This window comes from Macadamia integrifolia, chromosome 3, assembly GCF_013358625.1.
Source record: "Macadamia integrifolia cultivar HAES 741 chromosome 3, SCU_Mint_v3, whole genome shotgun sequence".
NCBI lineage: Eukaryota > Viridiplantae > Streptophyta > Magnoliopsida > Proteales > Proteaceae > Macadamia > Macadamia integrifolia.
This window is the reverse complement of record NC_056559.1, coordinates 10,724,432-10,744,583: the sequence shown is the minus strand read 5'-3', so window position 1 is coordinate 10,744,583 and position 20,152 is coordinate 10,724,432. Positions and strand designations below refer to the sequence as shown.

The 20,152-nt window shown below is 41.9% G+C and overlaps 1 protein-coding gene and 2 pseudogenes across 1 annotated transcript; all 3 read right to left on the bottom strand.

The window, feature by feature from the left end:
• Positions 1–598: 598 nt before the first annotated feature.
• On the bottom strand, positions 599–1,441 carry LOC122074154 (lysM domain receptor-like kinase 4). The gene has a single exon (XM_042639016.1). The coding sequence runs from the start codon at positions 1,439–1,441 to the stop codon at positions 599–601; it is 843 nt and encodes a 280-aa protein (XP_042494950.1).
• An 11,820-nt stretch (positions 1,442–13,261) lies between these two features.
• LOC122074153 lies at positions 13,262–14,474 on the bottom strand (annotated as a pseudogene).
• Positions 14,475–14,479: 5 nt separating this feature from the next.
• The window catches only part of LOC122074152, a 33,549-nt pseudogene continuing 27,876 nt past the window's right edge, over positions 14,480–20,152 (bottom strand).

Genomic DNA, 20,152 nt, shown 5'->3' with positions numbered 1-20,152 from the left:
TTATAGGCCGTGAGATCAAAATTGTTGAAATCAACTCAATTGGAGGCTTACATCAAAAGATTTTAGTTCTATGGCCCGCATTTGGCTGAGATGAATCCAGAGAGAATTACCAAGGCTTTCGAATATTTTGAGGTCTTGAATGAGTGACGAAGGCAAATGGAGTCCAATGATATCTTTTCGAAAAAAATTAGGGGGATGCCATTGGGACTTGGCCTCTTTGGACATTTCATTTGAAAGACAACACGATATACTTCATCCCTAATAAAGGTCGGAAAAAATTTGGCTGCTACCTGGGGGTTGCAGTTACTATTGGAATATTCACTTCCCTCTAGGGTTTACAAATACTTTCCTAGGTTATAATATTTTTTAAAATGCCCTTTTAGATTCCATTTCTTTGGTTGTCACAGGTCACAGGGTTGCAGCTACTTTCCTAGGTTATAGTATTTTCACAGGGTTTCTCTCTTTTCTTTGGGATGCACTTGAACTCAGCCGTTGCTTTATTTCTAATGCATGAATTCCTTTTCCAAGCAAATCCAAATAACCAGAAAACAATCCAATCTTACTTCCTAATTATCCATTAATATCTCTCACATGAAGTTTACATTCTCATAGAGTTGAAGCTGATAAAAGAGGCAGCAGCAATAACGACATAGACCCATATTTTACACTGTGATGATGGAGAGGATGAAGAAGTTGGTGGGCTTATGAGTTGAGAACCGGTTGGTGGATTCCGTAAAGGAACAAGGAGGGTTGTTAATGGTAAAAGGGTAGGAGTGGGGTTGTTGGTGTTAGGAAGCTCATTAGCTGCAAGGGTCTCCATGGTCTTAGCTCCAAACTGCGCACTTACACTGGAAATAGAATCACCCTGTTGTATTGGGAAAGTTAGTAGATATTTGATGCCAGAATCACTTTGATTTTTGGTGGGACAAGCACATCGAAGAGGTACAGTAATCGTTTGGTCATCATTCGTAGGAAATATAGAGATGCTGTTTTGGTTCTGGATAGGTTGACAAGTAGAAAGACCTTGGTAGGTGTTATAAGCCACGTTGAATACTCCGAATTGTTCATTAAAAGAAGTGTTTGCCTGATAATATGGACCAGAACAGGAACAATTGACGGGAATGATCACCTCCTGGTTTGTTTGGAAGGACCAAGTCTGGGAGACTGAATTGATCTGGGCTAGCTGAGATGGGTCGGAGCCGAAGAGAGCAGCGATGGAAGAAACTGTGTAGTATGGGGTCTGAGATCTGAAGATGAGGTAAGACTGGCAAGTTGGGTTGACGCCATTGCAGGAGTAACCAAGAATAGAAGTCGAATTATCTGTGTTTGCACAAGCATTATTGATCGCTACCCCCTCGTAAGGTTGCTGAGCAAGAGTGTCAGAGGAGGAAGAAATCAAGGAAAGAATGCAGACAATGATGAGAGATTGAAGAATGCCCATTAATTTTTGAGAGTTGGACAGTCCTTCCTCTGCTGCCAAATTCCAATATATATATAGAGTCTTGAGTCCCTAAAGAACTCAGAAGTCAGAAGGGAAGGGAAGGGAAGGCAAAGGATTGCTTGCTTGACTGATCCTTTCTTCTATCTCTTTTGCGACTTAGTATTTAAATTTTGAACCAGTAATATGATGACTCCGTCGCTGTATCTGTCTCTGTATGTCCGAAAGTGTATCATAGAAGTGAGAGTGGACCTAGGAGGAGGCGCGCAGGGATGGCATGGGCCTCTCCGTCGAGTGATGACTTCACATACCGTATATATATTATTTCATGTTCTTTCACAAATGATCCACTAAACACTATTAATGACGACAAGGCGAGATATAAAGCCAAGCAAAAGAACACATGTAGTCATGAAATCATACACGGAGTTAGGGGGTATAATTTTGGCCCTAATGTTTTGGATCCGCCCTGAACTCAAATGGTTCCTGGGGTAAGATTTTTGACACTAATAGAATTGACAAACATTGACCTTGGGTCAAAATTGAGATTAACCTTGATTTATATAATGTAACTTAGGGCTATCATCCAACCATTTTAGTCTGAATAATGACCTTTGTATTATTGGTTCTTATTGTCAAGTGTTCTAAACATTTATTATTATGTTATACTTCATAATTTTAATTGTGTGTTAATCACTTTATCTATTGATGCTTCATTTGATCATTTGGGATGGAGTCATGAATCTGTTATCCAAAAGGTATATTATTATTATTATTATTATTATTATTATTATTATTATTATTATTTTCCTTTTAAAAATGTCTCTTAAACTAGTGAGACATTTATGAACGCAAAAGAACACATGTGACATGAAGCCTTCAGATTTCTTCCTTTTTTACATGCGAAAAAAATAATTTAACATAAATTAATAGGTTTGAATTTTGGATGTTAGTGTTATAAAAGATGCACATCTGGTGCAGGTGACTAAAAAAATAATTTAACATAAATTAATGGGTGCCTAAACTAATAGGTTTGAATTTTGGATGTTGGTCCTAGAAAAGATCCACATATGGTGCAAGTGACGGTTACAATTGTGTAACTCTCTCTCTCTCTCTCTCTCTCTCTCTCTCTCTCTCTCTCTCTCGGGAATGTATGCATATGGTGACAGGTGATAGTTGTACAATAGTTGTACAGTTGTGGAAGTCTCTTCTCTTTTACCCAAAAAAGAAAATGAAAAAAAGGCCTCTTCTCTATATAGGGAGGGGAATGTGTAAGGGAGGTTTTTTTTTTTTGGAAATTAGCAACATATTTTATTTATTCAAATCAGGGAATGAAAAAAAAAAAATTTTTTTGGTGAATGGAAAATAAAATAAAGCAGAAAATAAAAACAAATAAACAATAAAAAGGGGGAGGAGAGGGAAAGAAACCATAAAAAAAAATAATATATGATACAAGAAAATGGGGGAGAAAGGATAGAAGAGAGGAAGGTCCCAAGAAGATACCTAATCTAAGAGGAATAAAACTTATTTTATCAGTATACAAAGAAGTTTTTGATATTTTTTCTTTTATTATTTTCTGATTTAAAAATAAATAATAAATAAACTTTCATATAAATTCCCCTCTCCCAAGCGCATAAACTTGCACAACTATATAACTGTCACTTGCAGATCATCCAAAATCCAAACCTATTAATTTTTGGCAAATGAAAAAGCAAAGCAAATAATTTAAGAGTAAAAGAAGGATGCTTGATTGAGTGGATCCAATGCCCAAGGAGTGTCTTAAATTACTGCCCATCCTTTAAAATAAAAAATTCTATCCAAATTAGTGCCCTTAACCACGATCTCATTGGCCTCCATCCTGGTTATGGGGTCAAGTCATTAAGGAGCTATCTCTTCTCCATAAATTAATTGAGAATATTTAAAAATAATAATAATAACAATTGGGGATGATGAATTTCTTTTATATATCATGTTTAATTAAAAATAAGTATAAATTATTTTCAAGAAAAATAGATATGCGGCATATTTTTACCCATTTATTAAATCGTTGATTTCTTTAATGATCAAGTGCCTTTCATGCAAGAATACATTAATTTGAATGTCATTAAACATAACAGAAATGGATACCTTCCTCTGTTCTACTTAAATCTCTTTTAATTTTCTTGGGTTTTAAGTAATCTAGTGAGTTGATGTGAACGAAATTTATTTGTTGTTCGGGTTGCAGCAACTGGGTTGCAGGCAAGTTGTTGCAACCCCCTGTTGGTGGCCAAAGAAATGAAATCTAAAAAACCATTTTGAAAAATATTATAACCTAGGAGGGCATTTGTGAACCCTAATGGAAGTGGATTATTTCATTTATTTGGCCATCAGAATGATTGCAACCTGAGTAGCAGTCAAATTTTTCCATTGAGACTTGCCTCCACTTTCTCTATTTCGTCTTTCCTTTTCTGGCTTTAATGTTTTACTTTTGATTTCCTTGTTAACTGGTTAAGTTGGAATTACAGATTATTATGAAATTCATTACGAGAATTTATTACGATGGATCATGGAAGGACTGTAATATTTTTTGGTAATGGAAGAGAGTGTAATTGGCCCATGGTCTAGGGGAGGGGTGTAATTTTCGGTTTAATTTTTCATTATTCTATTGACGCTTCTTCTCTTTGTAAATGGAAGAGCTTGTCCCTCTCTTTCTTTGAACCCAACCGTTACTATAGTTGTAATGCATGAATTCCCTTTTCAAGCAATTCCATCATCGGGAAAACACATTGCAATCCACTCGTACTCACTAATTATGCTTTCAATATCCCACAGCTAAAATAATTGACTCCATAGCCTCTATAGCGAGCGGTGAGGTGCGGTGAACATCAGATGATTGAGAGTATTTAGACATGCGTCCCAAGGGACTCTCAGCCACCCGATGTTCATTGCACTGATGCCGTCATTACAGACAATTTTCAAGCTAAATAATCGAAATATGTTTGCCAAAATAATAATAATAATAATAATAATAATAATAAGGGCGAATGAACCATCCCTGGTCGGGTGGCCCTGTGCCTAGTCATTGTTGGTGGCAAAATTATGCCTCCACCCTATGAAACCCTAAAAATAATATTCAACATGTCTTAAGCCCATGTGAACCCCCCGTGTTGGCGTATTGGCACAAGACTAGGGACCATGGTTTTAGAACACGACATCGGAGTGGCCATTGATCATTCCCAAAACCGTTACAGTATTGGATTGCCCATATCAGATAAAAATTCCCTCATTTTATCTTTAAGAAAAAACGAAATTTTTTACTTTTTTGCACCTGATTTGTACCAACGGTATCAGCCCGATACCAATACTTCGAAACACACTAGGGACTGTTCTTTATCCCAAAAAATAAATAATCGGAATATGATTAACATGATCCAGAAATATCGGTTCTGGATTAAGCTTTGCAAAGCGCTTATCCATTAATAAGGGAGAAGAAAGTGTAATTAGGCCATGGTCCAGGTGAGGGGTGTAATTTCCCCTTAATTTTATCATTCTATTGTATGTTTTGAAGCTTTTCTTTTCTTTGTAAATGGATATGGAAGTCCCTCTCTTTTTCATTGAACTCAACCGTTACTATAGTTGTAATGCATGAATTCCTTTTCCAAGCAAATCCAGATCGTTGGGAAAACATATTTCAATCCACTCGTACTTATTATTTTTTATTTGTTGGGTAAACAAAAAACTATTCACTGAAACGAGAGGAGCTTGTAACTGTCGAATTACAAGATTTTGTCAACCACGAAGTGGAATTTGGTCAAATCATCCTACTCGTAAAGGATAGGGTCTCCCTAGCTAAAAAGTCTACTAACAAGTTGTATTCCCTAGGCATAAACTGGAAATTACATTCCATGAAATATGAGACAATATGTGAGATATCCGGAAAAAAATTGTCTGCAATTCCGATCTCGTACAATTCCGTACAATACCACCTTCAGGCAGTGACACGTGTATTGATACCAATATAATGGTCCATATCTGATTTAAATGCCTCTTCATTGATTTAATGTTTTATTAGTTATATCAGATCTGAACCATTGTATTGGTATCAACACACGTGTCACCGTCTGAAGATAGTATTGCACAGAATTGTACGAGATTGAAATTACAGACGATTTCAACCCTCCACCTCAAGGAGCTCAACCACCGATTGGAGAAGCGTAATAGATGTGCTACTCCCAAATATATATGCACATAGCTCTTTATAGTCCATTTCTACAAGAAGACAATCGAAAAATTCTGAAATAGCCATAGGCATGCCACTTCACATAGTCAATGCCTCACCCAATAAAGGTGTTTGAAAAATCAAAGGCTCAGAGATTGCCACGTAAACATGACGTCCATTATCTAGCTCTAATAAGATGACCAATACCTCCTCTACCACCATCATTCTTCCATGTTCTATTTGAATTTTTGAGTTTTGAAAATTACTTATTGGTGGAGATGCCCATTCTCTCCAACCTCCAATGGGTGGCTCATGTGCACCTGGATGATTGTTACTATTATTACATATCTTGACTGTTAAAAATTCCCGCAACCACATAATGAAAATATGTTTAAAAAAATAATAAAGAAAAAGAACAATCCTTGATCGCATGGCCTCTGCACCCATAGAGTGGGTAGCAAAATTATGCCTCCAGTGCTAAAAAATAAATAAAATAAATAAAACACCGTTTTATGCCCATGTGTACACATCATTTCCACGCAATCAAGGATGACCATTTCCCCCCCCCCTCCCCCCAAAAAATAAATAATCGGAATATAATGTTAGAACTCTCTATGGGTTTGAGTTTGAAATCCTATTGAGAAAACCACACACGAAAAACAAGAACATAAATTTAATAAAATTATAGAGGATCTCATTGTACCTTTCATCAAGTATGTTGAAGAAGATTGATATTGGTTACTCCCACTTTCGCTCTCTTGGCTTGGCTATGGATCTTCTACAACCCCTTAAACCTCCTTGGTTCTCTCACTTTAGTGGTAAAATGGGGAAGAGTGAATAATGACTGTAAGGACTCAAAACCTAGTATTTATAATACTGTCCTACACTCAAAATCCTAAACCACAATGGGTTGAACCAACATATCCCTAAATTTGAGAGTGGACCGAACCGGTTCATACAATTTGACTTTCACCCATTTAATCAACCCGAATAATTAATTTAACCCATAAATCCAACATACAATTCTCATGATCTAGAAATATCGGCTCTGGATCAACCTTTGCAAAGCGGTTAATATTTCTCACATGATGATCAAAATTTACGTTCTCATAGCGTTGAAGCTGATCAAAGAGGTAACTGCAATAACGAAATAGACCCACAGTAAATTTGAATCTTTACTCTGTGATGATTGAGAGGATGAAGTAATTGGTGGGCTATAGGGTTGAGAACTGTTTGGTGGATTCCGTAAAGGAACAAGCAGGGTTGTGGATGAGTAAATGTTGTAGGGGTAAAAAACGCTCATTAGCTGCAAGGGTCTCCGAGGTGTCAGCTCCAAACTGAGCACTTATAATGGAAACAGGTTCAACTGATTCGATTGGGTAAGTGAGCAGATATTTGATGCCAACATCAGTTCGATTTTTGGTGGGACAAGCACACCGAAGGGGTACAGTTATGGTTTGGCTACTAATCCTTGTACCAGTATAGGAGTTGGTAGCAGTGATGTTTTGGTTCTGGATAGCTTTACAGGTAGTAAGATCTTGGAAAAAGTTGAATCAAATTGTTGACGAGTATAAGAAACGTTTGATTGATAATAAGGACCGGAACAGGAACAATTGATGGGGATGATCACCTCCTTGCCTGATTCTAAGGTCGCAGTCTCAGAGACTGAATTAATCTGGGCGAGCTGAGATGGGTCAGAGCCGAAGAGGGTAGCGATGGAAGCAATGGTGGTGTAATCTGAGACACCATATCCAGATCTGAAGATGAGGTAAGTCTGGCAAGTTGGGTTGAGGCCATTGCAGAAGTAACCAAGAACAGAAGAAGAAATATTTAAATTATCTGTAACATTGATTCCAAAAGTATTGATAGGCTCCGACAAGGTTGGTTGCTGTGCAAGAGTATCAGGGGAAGAACAAATTAAGGAAACAATGCAGACAAGGATGAGAGATTTAAGAACACCCATTCGGAGTTGAACTGGTTGCCTCTCCTGCCAAATTCAAATGGACCCAATCCCAAAATTTATAGGGCTTTCATTTGGAGTCGGAAGTATCAATAGTCTGTAGATACCAAATTTTGTCACCCCCCGGCAATAATGAAAATATGAAGAATTACATGTTAGACAAGGAGAATTTTCAAGCTTAAAGTAGAAATGACCATTTTTCCCCTATAAACTTTCAGAAGAAAATGTTTTCAAAAATTAGAATTTGATGTTATGGATTATTGTCGTTTGTCCCATCCAGTCGGACATTACACTTTGATGTGAGAACTATGCGAATCGACGCCCGATTCTCTCTTTCATTATCTGATCGGGGTCCTTAATTTATGCATATTTTCGTAAAGGTTCCTGATCGAGATCACAATCGTGTCTCACATCATTGGATAGTGCTCGGACTGAACTTTCTAACGACATATTACACATCGAATTCTGACTAACGGTTTGAAAGATATGACCCCCGGAAGTTGACTCCAAAGTTCGGTATCATATTCCATTCCGAACAACCAAGGAGTGCCACATGGCCCCTAAACCCCTTTGTCCAAAAGCAAGCCTTTTTGGATAATTCTCTCTAGTTTTTTAGTCCCACATCGGAAATAAGAGAGAATTGTCTCAAGTCCCAAGGCTATAAGTATAGCCCTAGAATTTGGGAGAGAGGATGGCTCCATCAAGGTTTTGGCTAACTTCTTCCCTCTAAAATCAAATATTCTCCAAGTCTAAAAGTTAACACATTAATCCTTCCTTGAGCCGGGAGATCTAGTCCGGTTTGATTCGATTTGGGGCTTGAAGCACAAGGGTTATCTCCCCTTGTTTCTTGATTAAAGCTGGGTTTAAGGTATTTTTCTTCTCCTAATTGTAATTTAGAACAAGTTTATCTAATGTAATAGATTAAGTTCTAAATTATTATTAATTGGTTCATTTAGATTACTTAGGTTTAATTAGTTTCATTTTGGTTTATTAGATGTAACCCGATTCAATTAGGTGTATTTAGGTTTAATTGGTTCATTTAGATTAATTAGATTTAATTAGTTTCAATTTGGTTTAATATGGTTTATTTAGGTCTCTTGGTTCAATTAAATATGATTTTTGTTTAATTGGTTTAATTATATTCATTTTAGTTTTATCCGGTTCAATTAGATGTAATTAGGTTCATTCAGACTTAATTATTTTTTTCCTTTTTTTGATTTGTTTTAATTTAAATTGATTTTGAATTTACATTTGGCTTTATGATTCTATTTAATTGTTAATTGTTTTATCCCTTAGATCTAGGCCCTTGGATTAGGATCCAAGAACCCTAATCCTTCATCCCTTCTCTTTAACTCTTCCCCTAGCTCTTCTTCCTTTCTTTCTTCTTTTTCCCTGTAGCAGAAAACCAATCCCACCGAACCTCCTTTCTCTTCTTCTTCTTCTTCTTCTTCTCATTTTCTCCTCCTCTTCTGTTCCTCTTAACTGAACTTGCAACTCGCCTCTTCTCCTTCTCTTCTTCTTTTTCTTTTTTGTTCCTTGTTGCCGAATCCACGAACTTGCAACCACTTATTCACCTCCTTCTTCTTCTTCTTCTTCATCTTCTCCTCCTCTTTTGTTTCTCTTAACCGAACCTGCAACTCGCCTCTTCTCCTTCTCTCCTTCTTCTTTTTCTTTTTTGTTCCTTGTTGCCGAATCCACGAACCTGCAACCACTTATTCACCTCCTTCTTCTTCTTCTTCTTCTCATCTTCTCCCTCTCTTCTTCTTCTTCTTCGGTCTCGCCTGCTCGGGAGACGTTTCCACCTATGACGCCTCCTTTTCTCTTCCTTCTCCCATCTCTTGGGTTCCGATGATGATCTGTTGGGACCTCACGAACCTCCTGAACTGTTAGCCCACTCTTCCGCTATGTTCACAAAGTCAGATCGACCATGGATCTGTCGCCGATCCACTGCTCCGACCTGCAATCGATCTTCATTGTTTGCTCTCTCCTCTTCTATGCTCCCTTCTCCATTAACTACTGGTCCGGTGAGCTTTTCTTCTCCCCCTGCTCCCGGATCGGCTCGCTGGCCCTCTCCCTCTCCTCCGTTGACGTTGCTTGACCAGTAGTTGTTCTTTCCCCTTCCCTACCCCTCCTTGCTGCAACTGAAACCCATATTCTTCTCCTTCATTCTCTCCTCTTCTATGCTCCCATCTTCTTCCCTTTGCCAAAATCCATCTCCAGACCATCGTCTTCTCTTCTTCTTCCTATTTTATTTTCTTGCTTTTTTGTTATTTCTTTAATTTGTTGATTAAATACTCCATATTTGTAATACCCACAACCTGTTATTTCATTTATGTTTTCTATGTGGAATCTTCCCCTCCTTTTGTTCTTTATTTTTCTTTTATCCATTTTTTGTTTGATTTTCATTTTATTTCCCTCTTAATAACATATGGGACGTAGTCTAGGGCGTACGTTAGCAAGGGCGTGGCTGGCCCCCCTCAAACCGGCTCGTAACATTAGGTGTGTTTCTTGGGTTTTCGGGTTGATAAAAATGAACTTGTTTCGATCCATTTCTTTTTATCTCAAATAGTGGGTCCCTTTAGAATTAATTGTATATTTAATTTAGATTCGGATATCTAGCCATATTGGTAATCATTAGATTTAGATAGGTTAGTCAATGTCATGTTTATCATGCTTCATGTTTATTAACATGTTTTTGATACTTGATGATTTTTTTTTTTTAAATCAATTCATTTTTCTCATGTATGTAGGTTAGCTAGTATTCATATTTTGTCCACTTCTCACTCATATCACCATGTGGGACATTTACAACCATTGTATATTTAACATAATAGTTAGATTCCATTTACTTAAATTGAGGTAGTTAATTAAATAATTATTTTAATATTTAATTAAATAAAGTCTTAACTCATTAGATTAATTAAGGTTCATAATGCATTTAATTGACTCTTAAAATTTGTTTTTAATTGTTTAAATTATTAGATTGATTAGGTTTTCCAAAACTTCCATCTGAAATAGTTAGATTTGGGTAGCTTTCACCATTCAATTCAATTTTTTGCCTTTCTTTAAAAATCTTTTTACCCATTAGATTAATAGATTAATTAGGATTGCAATAATTCATTTCACAAATTATTAGGGATTATGATTAATCATTTTGATTAATTCAATTTAGGATTTCATAAATTCATTTATCGTCCATCTAGGTTAGGCTCAATTAATCAAGTTAGTTTAATTTAGGATTTCACAAATTGCTCAACTAATCCTAGGTCTAGGCTTATTTAATTAGATTAATTTAAGACTCATAATACATTAATTAAATCATGTAGGGTTTTTAATTTTTAATTAGCGTAATCATTTCATTATTTGCGTCATAACCTAGCTAGCATAATTTAGACACTTGGCTTAGGATTTTCACATGTCATACTTAGATGCCTAGTTTAGGGTTTTTAGTGACCTAGATTTAGGACTAGTTAGTAGGGTACAAACAAATTTTGATCAAATAAAAAGAGACCGGCCTTAGGGCCGGGCAGACTGGGTGCCTAACAACTTTCCAGTCTGTTACTTGACACTTGTCCAGAATCTTGGTGCAAACCAGCTTTATCCATCAGAGTCATTAGTCTCTCTCCCTTGATTGGGGGAGACATTTATGGGTCCTAGATCCTTTCTAGGTGGTGACTCCCTTTTACCCATAACGTGTATCCCCCCCTTGGCATCTGATGACCAGGGGATACTATCTCATCTCATTAGGGTCGAACCCTAGTATGTGTATCCACGTTACGTGCTATATCGTGACCCGATGGAGGTCCGTGATACCTACATAGTCAAAAGGGAATGGATGAAGGCAAAGCATTGCTTGCTTGACTGCTCCTTTCTTTGTTGTTTGTATTTGAATTTTGAACCGGTAAAAACAATGACTCTGTTGCTGGCATGGGCCTCCCCTTTCTTTCAAATTGTGGAATAGGCAAGGGTTGGAACCTAGGAGGAAGCTCAGGGATGGCATGGGACTCCCCTTTCTTAAAGTAATGCCCCTTCAAACACCCTAAACGATAGCATGGCGAGACATTTAATTATGAATCAAAACACATGTTTGTATTGGTTATGAAATCATACACCTAAGGTGTGTCAATCGGTTCGGCCTACACCCTTGCATCGTAACTTGTTTATTTACAGAATAAATCAATTATGATCGATCTCATGTTGGATTCAATTAGGTTTCAAGTTTTAATCAAGTTTCTCTTAATCGGACTAATTAAGTTGTATTCAAGCTAATGCAACATTAAAGCCTTAGATGGTCTTTAATTGTCTTAGGTTTAAGAAACTTTGATATATTTTATTAAATCATCAATAATTGATCGAAATATCAATATATATCCTATTCTACCAATATATATATATATATATAAATATCCCATATCTATTATAGAATAAGGTTCTGTTTATTTGATAACACTTTGGAGTTCTCCATGCCTTTTCTAGATAATTACAAGCACTTATTAATTATAACTAAATCTCAGACTTACTGAAATTACACTTTGGTCCTAATTCAAGTTTACATGTTCAACAAGTATACAACGCCCTAAAGGCTCACAAACACTTGAAACAATGCTATTACATTCTATAGGAAAGCTTTATAGAAGGGAGAACCAGTCCACGAGGCATCCGCAACTGTTGGTTCTGGGAAAGGTCATAATGTATGTAGATTTACCCTAGTTTTGCAGAAAAGCTTATTTCCCTACTTGAACTCTAACCTTGTTTTTGCACTCAGTCTGCCTTCTAACCAGGGTGAGGTTGAGTTATGCCACCGGTCACTCTCCATAAGGTCTTAGTTGTCCCCTAGGTGCAATATAGGTCTTGATAATCTAACTCCAAGATGAAACCATCTCTTAAGCCTTTTAATAATTGTTACATTCATTTACTAGGCTATGTCTGGAGACAGATTGTGCCCAATCAATGAGAGGAATGGTACTCAAAACTCTCTCCAAATAGTAAACCCAAGAGGCAAAACACTCATAATAGAACAGAGAATTCTTAAGTGTCCAGGATGTCCTCAATAATAGAAAAGAGATTCCTATTAGAAACATCTATCCAAGAGAGCCCCAAAAATGTGTTTGAGAGAGAGAGAGAGAACGTTCATTTGAGGTGACAAAAGAAACAACCTCGGTGAGGTCAAGGATTCAAAACTTGTGAGAGACAAAAACAAGGAAAATCAAAAGCATGCTTCCATACCGAAATCTCAGAATCTCATTACCAAAAAAAAAAAAAAAAAGGGCAGTCCCTCTAGGGGGTGCAGCCCCCGGCTCAAATTTTTTTAATTTGAGGGCAGTTTTGTACTTTTTGAATTAGGGTTTTTTCGCTATATATTCATAGCGAAAGTTTATTTCTCTGTAATGTAAGCAATACTGAGAGGTGTGAGGGACGAGCATTGTAACTTTATTCTCCATTGATAGTGAAGCAGGATCTCATCTCACTGGGGACGTAGGCAACCTTGTCGAACCTCGTAAATCTGAGTGCATTGTTTATTCTTGTTTTTTCATTATCTTCTGCATTGTTTTATGGTTGCATTTTTATACTTCCAATTATTAAAATGTATACAGACCAACCAAACCATGTACATGAGAAGACAGAGAGATGTACAGTTAAAAACTAATACATCAAAATATAATAGTTCCGACAGAAAATATCTTGATACAGTGAATAAGTTTTACGAAACCTGTAAGAGTTTGAAATTCTGAAAAACCCCTATAGGTATTCAGTGATGGCTTTAGTCCTACCTTTCAGTCACGGTCCCTATGAGCTGGTGTTGAAACTTTGTTCCCAAGAGAGATGATTCCCAAGTTGGATAAATAGCTACAATTCTTGAGAGGGACTGCACAATCATATCCATACCTGGTCGACTGGCTGGATCCTTAAGCAACTCTCTATTAGTCTGGCTAGAGACAGAGCCAGGTCCATAGGATAATTTTCTTGTAGAGAAGGATCTATGAATCCCTTTAGCTTTTCTTCTGTATTTTCCTTTTGGAGTATTGCTATTAACACATCAAATAAGAACAAATCTTCCCCTTCAGATGACACAATCTCTTTTCCACTAATTAGCTTCAGCATCATAACACCAAATGCGTAAACATCGAGCTTCGGAGAGACGAAACCATCCTCCAAATACTCAGGTGCCATGTAACCTTTTGTCCCGATGTGCTTTGTCATTGCGAAATCGCCTTTCTGCCCTTCTGTAGACTTTGCTTGTCCAAATTTGGCAATCTTAGCCCTGAAATCACTGTCCAGAAGAACATTGCTGATTTTAATATCCTTGTGAACATAAGGAGGGAGGTTGTAGGTGTGGAGATACTTAAGCCCCATGGCCACATCCAATGCAATCTGTACCCTCTGTGTCCAGCTTAAAACCGTTGGCCTGCTCATGTAATTGCCATGGATCCAGCCATCCAGGTACTGAGAGGTCCATTCATGGCATACTCATAAACAAAACACCAATTCCCCTCATTGAAACATACACCCGAGAGTCTGATAATATTGACATGGTTGATCTTGGAGAGTAAATTTATTTCTTTGGATACATCCCCATTGATCTTTCTAATAGCGGCAATGTCCCCATTAATCGTTCCATGGTAGACAGATCCATTGATCAGGCATCTGGGGCTGAAATTCTTAGTTGCTGATTGCAAATCTTCAAATTTAGACATTTTAATGGATTGAGCAATACCAACAGGGAACTCGCTGGATTTTCCCTCGGACTTCTTGGTGAGCGAGTCTGAGGTGAGAATTGAATAATCCTTGGTTTGCTTTGAGATGAACATTGGATCAGCTTCGCTCCTCTTACGTTTATGGTATAATAGAGACAATGATATGAGAAAGGCAACCAACATGATAGCTACCGATGCTGCAACTGCAATAATAGCATAGATCCATATTTTGTTTGAAGCTTTACTCTTGATATAGCCAAAATAACCTCTCGGTGGGGGGTAATGACACGTGTCACTGTTAGGACACGTGTCCCCCACCAGACGAAGGGCCCAAGGAACCACTCACACCGAGCACGCTCAATCACCGAGGCACGCCCGCAGAATCACGCGGGGTCACGTCGTCTGCATGAGGGGAATATTCTCCCAGAAGGTTGGACGTATTCTAGTAGGACTCTAAGAGGGAAGAAGGGGAAAAAACCCTAAGGCCGAAGAGCTATATAAGAAGGCACGGAAGAAAGGGGAAGGTAAGTTCTGAGACCCTCGCCATTACCCACTTATTAAACTGTGCCGCCGACCCTGACTTGAGCGTCGGAGGATTAACCCCGGACAAAGTTCCGGGCCTCCGTCGTCTGTGTTTGTGTAGGTTGGACCAGCGGGGTTTTTGGCAGCAACAGATTGGCGCCGTCTGTGGGAACGACGGTAATGGTGGGGAGAACCTACAACCGAAGAAGGACGAGAGCGACGTCCAACGTAGACATGGGGGAAGAACCTTCAGGGGAGCTTCCTCCCTCGGTCGAGACTGGACGGGAAAGGGGTCATGATGACCGGGAAGTGTCCGTCAGATGCCAGCGGTCGGCTGGATATTCAGTACGGGAAGGCAGCGACCATCAGCCTCCCGCGGCCCAGGAGTACGTGACAAGGCAGCAGTTCGAAGACCTCCAGAACAAATATAACCGGATGGCAGAGACTATGAGGGAGGTCTCCAAAGCTGTCTCCCATAAGACCGGCGGAGCACCCCCGGGGACTCACGTCCAGTTCGAGAGGGCTCGAGAAGAAGACCGAAGCAGTACGGGATCGATGAGGGCCGGCCGCGATCCCCGAAACCGAGCAAGGGAGAGTCCCGCGCCCCGAAGTAGGACGCGACGCGCCGCCAGAGACCCGCATGGGGATCAGCACCAAGGAGACAAACAGAGGTCCGAGGACTCGGGATTAAAGAGGATGATCTTAGACCTGAAGGACGAGATCAGAAAGGTGGCAGAAAACCAGACTGGGAACCGCGAGCCCGACCTCACCAATGATACGGCCTTAGCTGACGAGGTCATGAGGGACCCGCTCCCGGTCGGTTTTCGCCTGCCTAAGTACGACACCTATGACGGGTCGGGGGACCCCGTCGATCACTTGGAAGGCTTTAAGGTCGCCATGCAATTTCATCGCGTCTCGAAAAATATTATGTGTCGGGCCCTTCCATTGACGTTCAGGGGGGCGGCGAGGCTGTGGTATAACCGACTACCGACGAAGTCGATCCACAGCTTCAGCGACCTGAGCTACTTCTTTGTGAAGGGGTTCTCTAGTAGCCAGCCCCTCCAGAAGACTACGTTGAACCTAACCAACGTCAAACAGCAAGAAGGGGAATCGCTGCGGAATTACATGAAGCGATTCCAACAAGAAAAGATCACGATCAGGGGCCTTGATCCGAAGGAGGAGTTCACGGCCCTGCTAGGTGGCGTCAAGGACAAGGAATTGAAGAGGTCCCTGGCGAAGCATACGCCTAGAGATCTGACCGAGTTGAGGGCGCGATGCGATAAGTATATCCAGATGGAGGAAACCCTCCAGGCAGATGAAGAAGTCGAAAGGAAGGCGGCGAGGAAGAGACCCTTAAGGGTTGATGATAAACCCATCGAAGAAGGAAAAAGGCGAAAGTCCGAGCGCAGTAGGGCCCCCAGTCCACCGAGGAAGTTTGAGAGGTATGCACCCCTGAACCGAAGACGAACAGAGGTGTTAATGCAGATAAAAGATTCTCCAGATGCCAGGGCCATGAAGTGGCCAGGAAAGATGGGGCGACATCCCGAAAGATGCAATGTGGATAGATACTGCCACTTCCACAGAGACCACGGCCATGACACCGAGGACTGTTGGCATCTCAAGGGGGAGATAGAAGGAATGATCAGAAAGGGATACTTAGGCAGATTTGTAGACCGGGAGAAAGAGCTGGCTCCAGAAGGCACTGGCCGGAGAGATAACCGTCGGAGAGATGGTGCAGGTCGGTATGAAAGAGGGGGGCTCGCCCGCAGAGGAAATCAAGAACAGCGGAGAAACCAGACACCAGAGGGAGATGGACGCCGGCCTCGAGAGGAGAACAAGAGCCCAACAAGAGTTATAGCAACCATCTGTGGAGGCCCGGCCGCAGGAGAGAGTTCGGTCTCTGCCAGGAAGGCGAAGGCCTACGCGAGGAGCGTACATGTGGCAGAATGGTCGAACAAGAAGGCAAATACGGGGACGGTCATCTCCTTCTCAGACGATGATCTGGAAGGGGTACAGACCCCGCATGATGATGCCTTGGTCATCGCCATGACTATAGGAGATTGCAAAGTAAAAAGGATCTTAGTGGATAACGGCAGCTCAGCTGATATCCTGTTCCTCGAAGCTTTCCGGAAGATGGGCCTCGACGAAGGAAAGTTAAAAAAGGTCGGACACCCGCTGCAAGGATTCTATGGCACCCCGGTGAAGGTGGAAGGGTCGATAGAGCTGCCGGTTCGAGCTGGCACCGGAGATCGCCAGGCGACGGTGATGATCAACTTCCTGGTAGTAAGCATTACATCAGCGTACAATGCCATACTAGGAAGAGTTGGTTTGAATCTGTTAAGGGCCATCGTCTCCACCCCCCATCTCAAAATGAAGTTCCCAACTAAGAATGGCGTCGGGGAGTGTCGGGGTGATCAGGAGACGTCCCGAAGATGTTACACCACTACCCTCTGGGGAAAAGAAAAGGCGGGTGAGACGCTCCCAATAGAGGATCTACGTGATGATGTCAGCTATCAACGGGGAGAGCCGGCCGAAGATTTGGTGCAAGTTGAAGCTGAAGAGGGAGACGACACCCGGCAATTCCAGATTGGGGCTACCATGCGAGGGCCGCAACAAGAAAGACTCGTCTCATTCCTGCGGAGCAACGCTGACGTATTCGCTTGGTCGGCATCGGATATGCCCGGGATCGACCGAGAAGTAATAGAACATCACCTGAACGTTAGCCCCATGAAGAAGCCGATGCAGCAGAGGAAAAGGACGTTCGCCCCAGAAAGACAGAAGAAGATAAACGAGGAAGTGGAAAAGTTACTGAAGGCCCGGTTCATCCGAGAGATCCAGTACCCGGAGTGGATATCTAACGTGGTGATGGTCCCGAAGGCAAACGGGAAGTGGAGGATCTGCATCGACTTCACTGACCTGAATAAGGCCTGCCCCAAGGATGCATACCCCCTGCCAAAGATAGACCTGCTCATCGACGCGACGGCGGGATACGAGACGCTGAGTTTCATGGATGCATACTCGGGGTACAACCAAATCAAAATGGCCGAGGCTGATGTCCCGAAAACGTCCTTCATAACTGAGGGAGGGTTGTACTGCTATGAGGTCATGCCCTTCGGACTGAAGAACGCGGGGGCCACCTACCAGAGGTTGGTGAACAAAGTTTTTAAAGGGCTAATCGGCAAGACCATGGAAGTGTACGTGGATGACATGCTCGTGAAAAGCCTGAAGGCAGAAAGGCACATCCAAGACTTGGAAGAGGCGTTCCAAGTGCTACGACGGTACGGCATGAAGCTGAATCCAGCAAAATGTGCCTTCGGAGTAGCCTCGGGGAAGTTCCTCGGCTTCATCGTTTCAGAGAGAGGAATCGAAGCCAACCCAGTCAAAATACAAGCCATTCGGGACATGAGGTCACCCCAGAACGTAAAGCAAGTCCAGGAGCTGACGGGTCGGGTAGCTGCCCTAGGAAGATTTATGTCTCGGTCTGCTGATAGATGCCTTCCTTTCTTCAAGGCGCTGAAAGGGGCTAAAAGGTTCGAGTGGACGGAGGAGTGCGAAAGATCTTTCGAGCAATTGAAGGAGTAATTGGCCGCACCCCCACTGTTGACAAAGCCGAACACCGGAGATGTCCTACAGTTGTACCTTGCTGTATCGACGGTTGCTGTAAGCGCCGTACTGACGAAAGAGGAAGGAAAGCAACAGCGGCCAATATACTACGTCAGCCGAACCCTTTTAGATGCCGAGACAAGATACCGAAAGGCGGAGAAAGTGGCGTACGCCCTCGTGACGGCGGCAAGGAAGCTGAGGCCATATTTTCAGTCACATACGGTATGCGTACTCACCGACCAGCCTCTGAAGAAAATACTACAACGGCCAGATATGTCCGGTCGTCTAGTAAATTGGGCCATAGAGCTAGGAGAGTTCGACATCCAGTACAAGCCGAGAACCGCAATTAAAGCACAGTCCCTCGCAGACTTCATAGCGGAGACGACGATTCCCGATGACCCGCAGGAATCTGCCGAGGCACGAGCGGATGAGACTTGGACGCTGTATGTGGATGGGGCTTCCAACAGCGATGGAAGTGGCGCTGGAATTGTGTTGGTAAGCCCCGAAGGCTTCAAAGTAGAGTGCGCCCTACGGTTCGACTTCGACGCCTCCAACAACGAAGCGGAGTACGAAGCGATAATAGCCGGAATTAATCTGGCTCGGGCTTTGATGGTGAAGGAACTAGTAGTAAATAGCGACTCCCAACTCGTCGTGCGACAAGTGAATGGCGAATACGAGGCCAAAGAGCAGAGGATGGCCGAATACTTGAACACGGTGCGAGAAAGGTCAGCGGTTTTCAAGGAATTTGAGGTAAAGCAAGTGTCACGAGAAGAGAATGCTAGCGCAGACGCGCTGTCGCAGCTGGCCACTTCCGACTCCGCGAAACTTGGGCGAACGGTGTATTTCGAAGTACTACCACGGCCAAGCATCGAGAAACCCCACGAGGTGTTACCCGTAGGTGAAAACGGCCGAGGCTGGATGGACGCCATAATAGAATACCTCAAGGAGGGGAAGCTCCCAGAGAACAAGGACGAAGCAAGAAAAGTAAGAATGAGGTCGGCACGCTTTTTCCTGAAGGATGACACGCTGTACAAGATAGGGTTTACCTCACCGTACCTCAAGTGCCTGGATTCGTCCGACGGCGAGTACGCACTCCGGGAAGTGCATGAAGGGATATGTGGCCAACACCTTGGAGCCCGGGCCCTGTCTCACAAAGTACTAAGGCAGGGCCTGTACTGGCCGACAATGAGGAAGGACGCGGAAGCACTGGTCAGGAAATGCGTCAAGTGCCAGATGTTCGCCCCCGTGCCTAGGCTACATTCTACCGAACTGTCGTCCTTATCTAGCCCAGTACCGTTCGCCATGTGGGGGATGGACATCCTAGGCCCGTTCCCCTTGGCCACGAGACAAAGGAAGTTTGTGGTGGTGGCAGTCGACTACTTCACGAAATGGGCGGAAGCCGAAGCCCTAGCAACGATAACAGAGAAGAACATAAGGGACTTCTTCCAAAGGGCGGTGGTATACAGATTCGGAATCCCCCAGGTCGTGGTTACGGATAATGGCACTCAGTTTGCCAATCCAACCTTCGACGCGTTCTGTGAAGCCCTCGGCATCAATCACCGGAAAACCTCCGTCGGGTATCCCTCGACCAATGGACAAACAGAAGTAACCAACCGTACGTTACTCCAGGGGATAAAAAAGAGGCTAGATGATGCCAAAGGACTATGGGCAGACGAGTTGCACCACATTCTCTGGGCCTACCGAACCACTGAGAGGTTAGCTACCGGAGAAACACC

Coding starts and splice junctions, on each gene's coding strand:
- LOC122074154 (XM_042639016.1), bottom strand. CDS start 1,441: ATGGGCATTCTTCAATCTCTCATCATTGTCTGCATTCTTTCCTTGATT.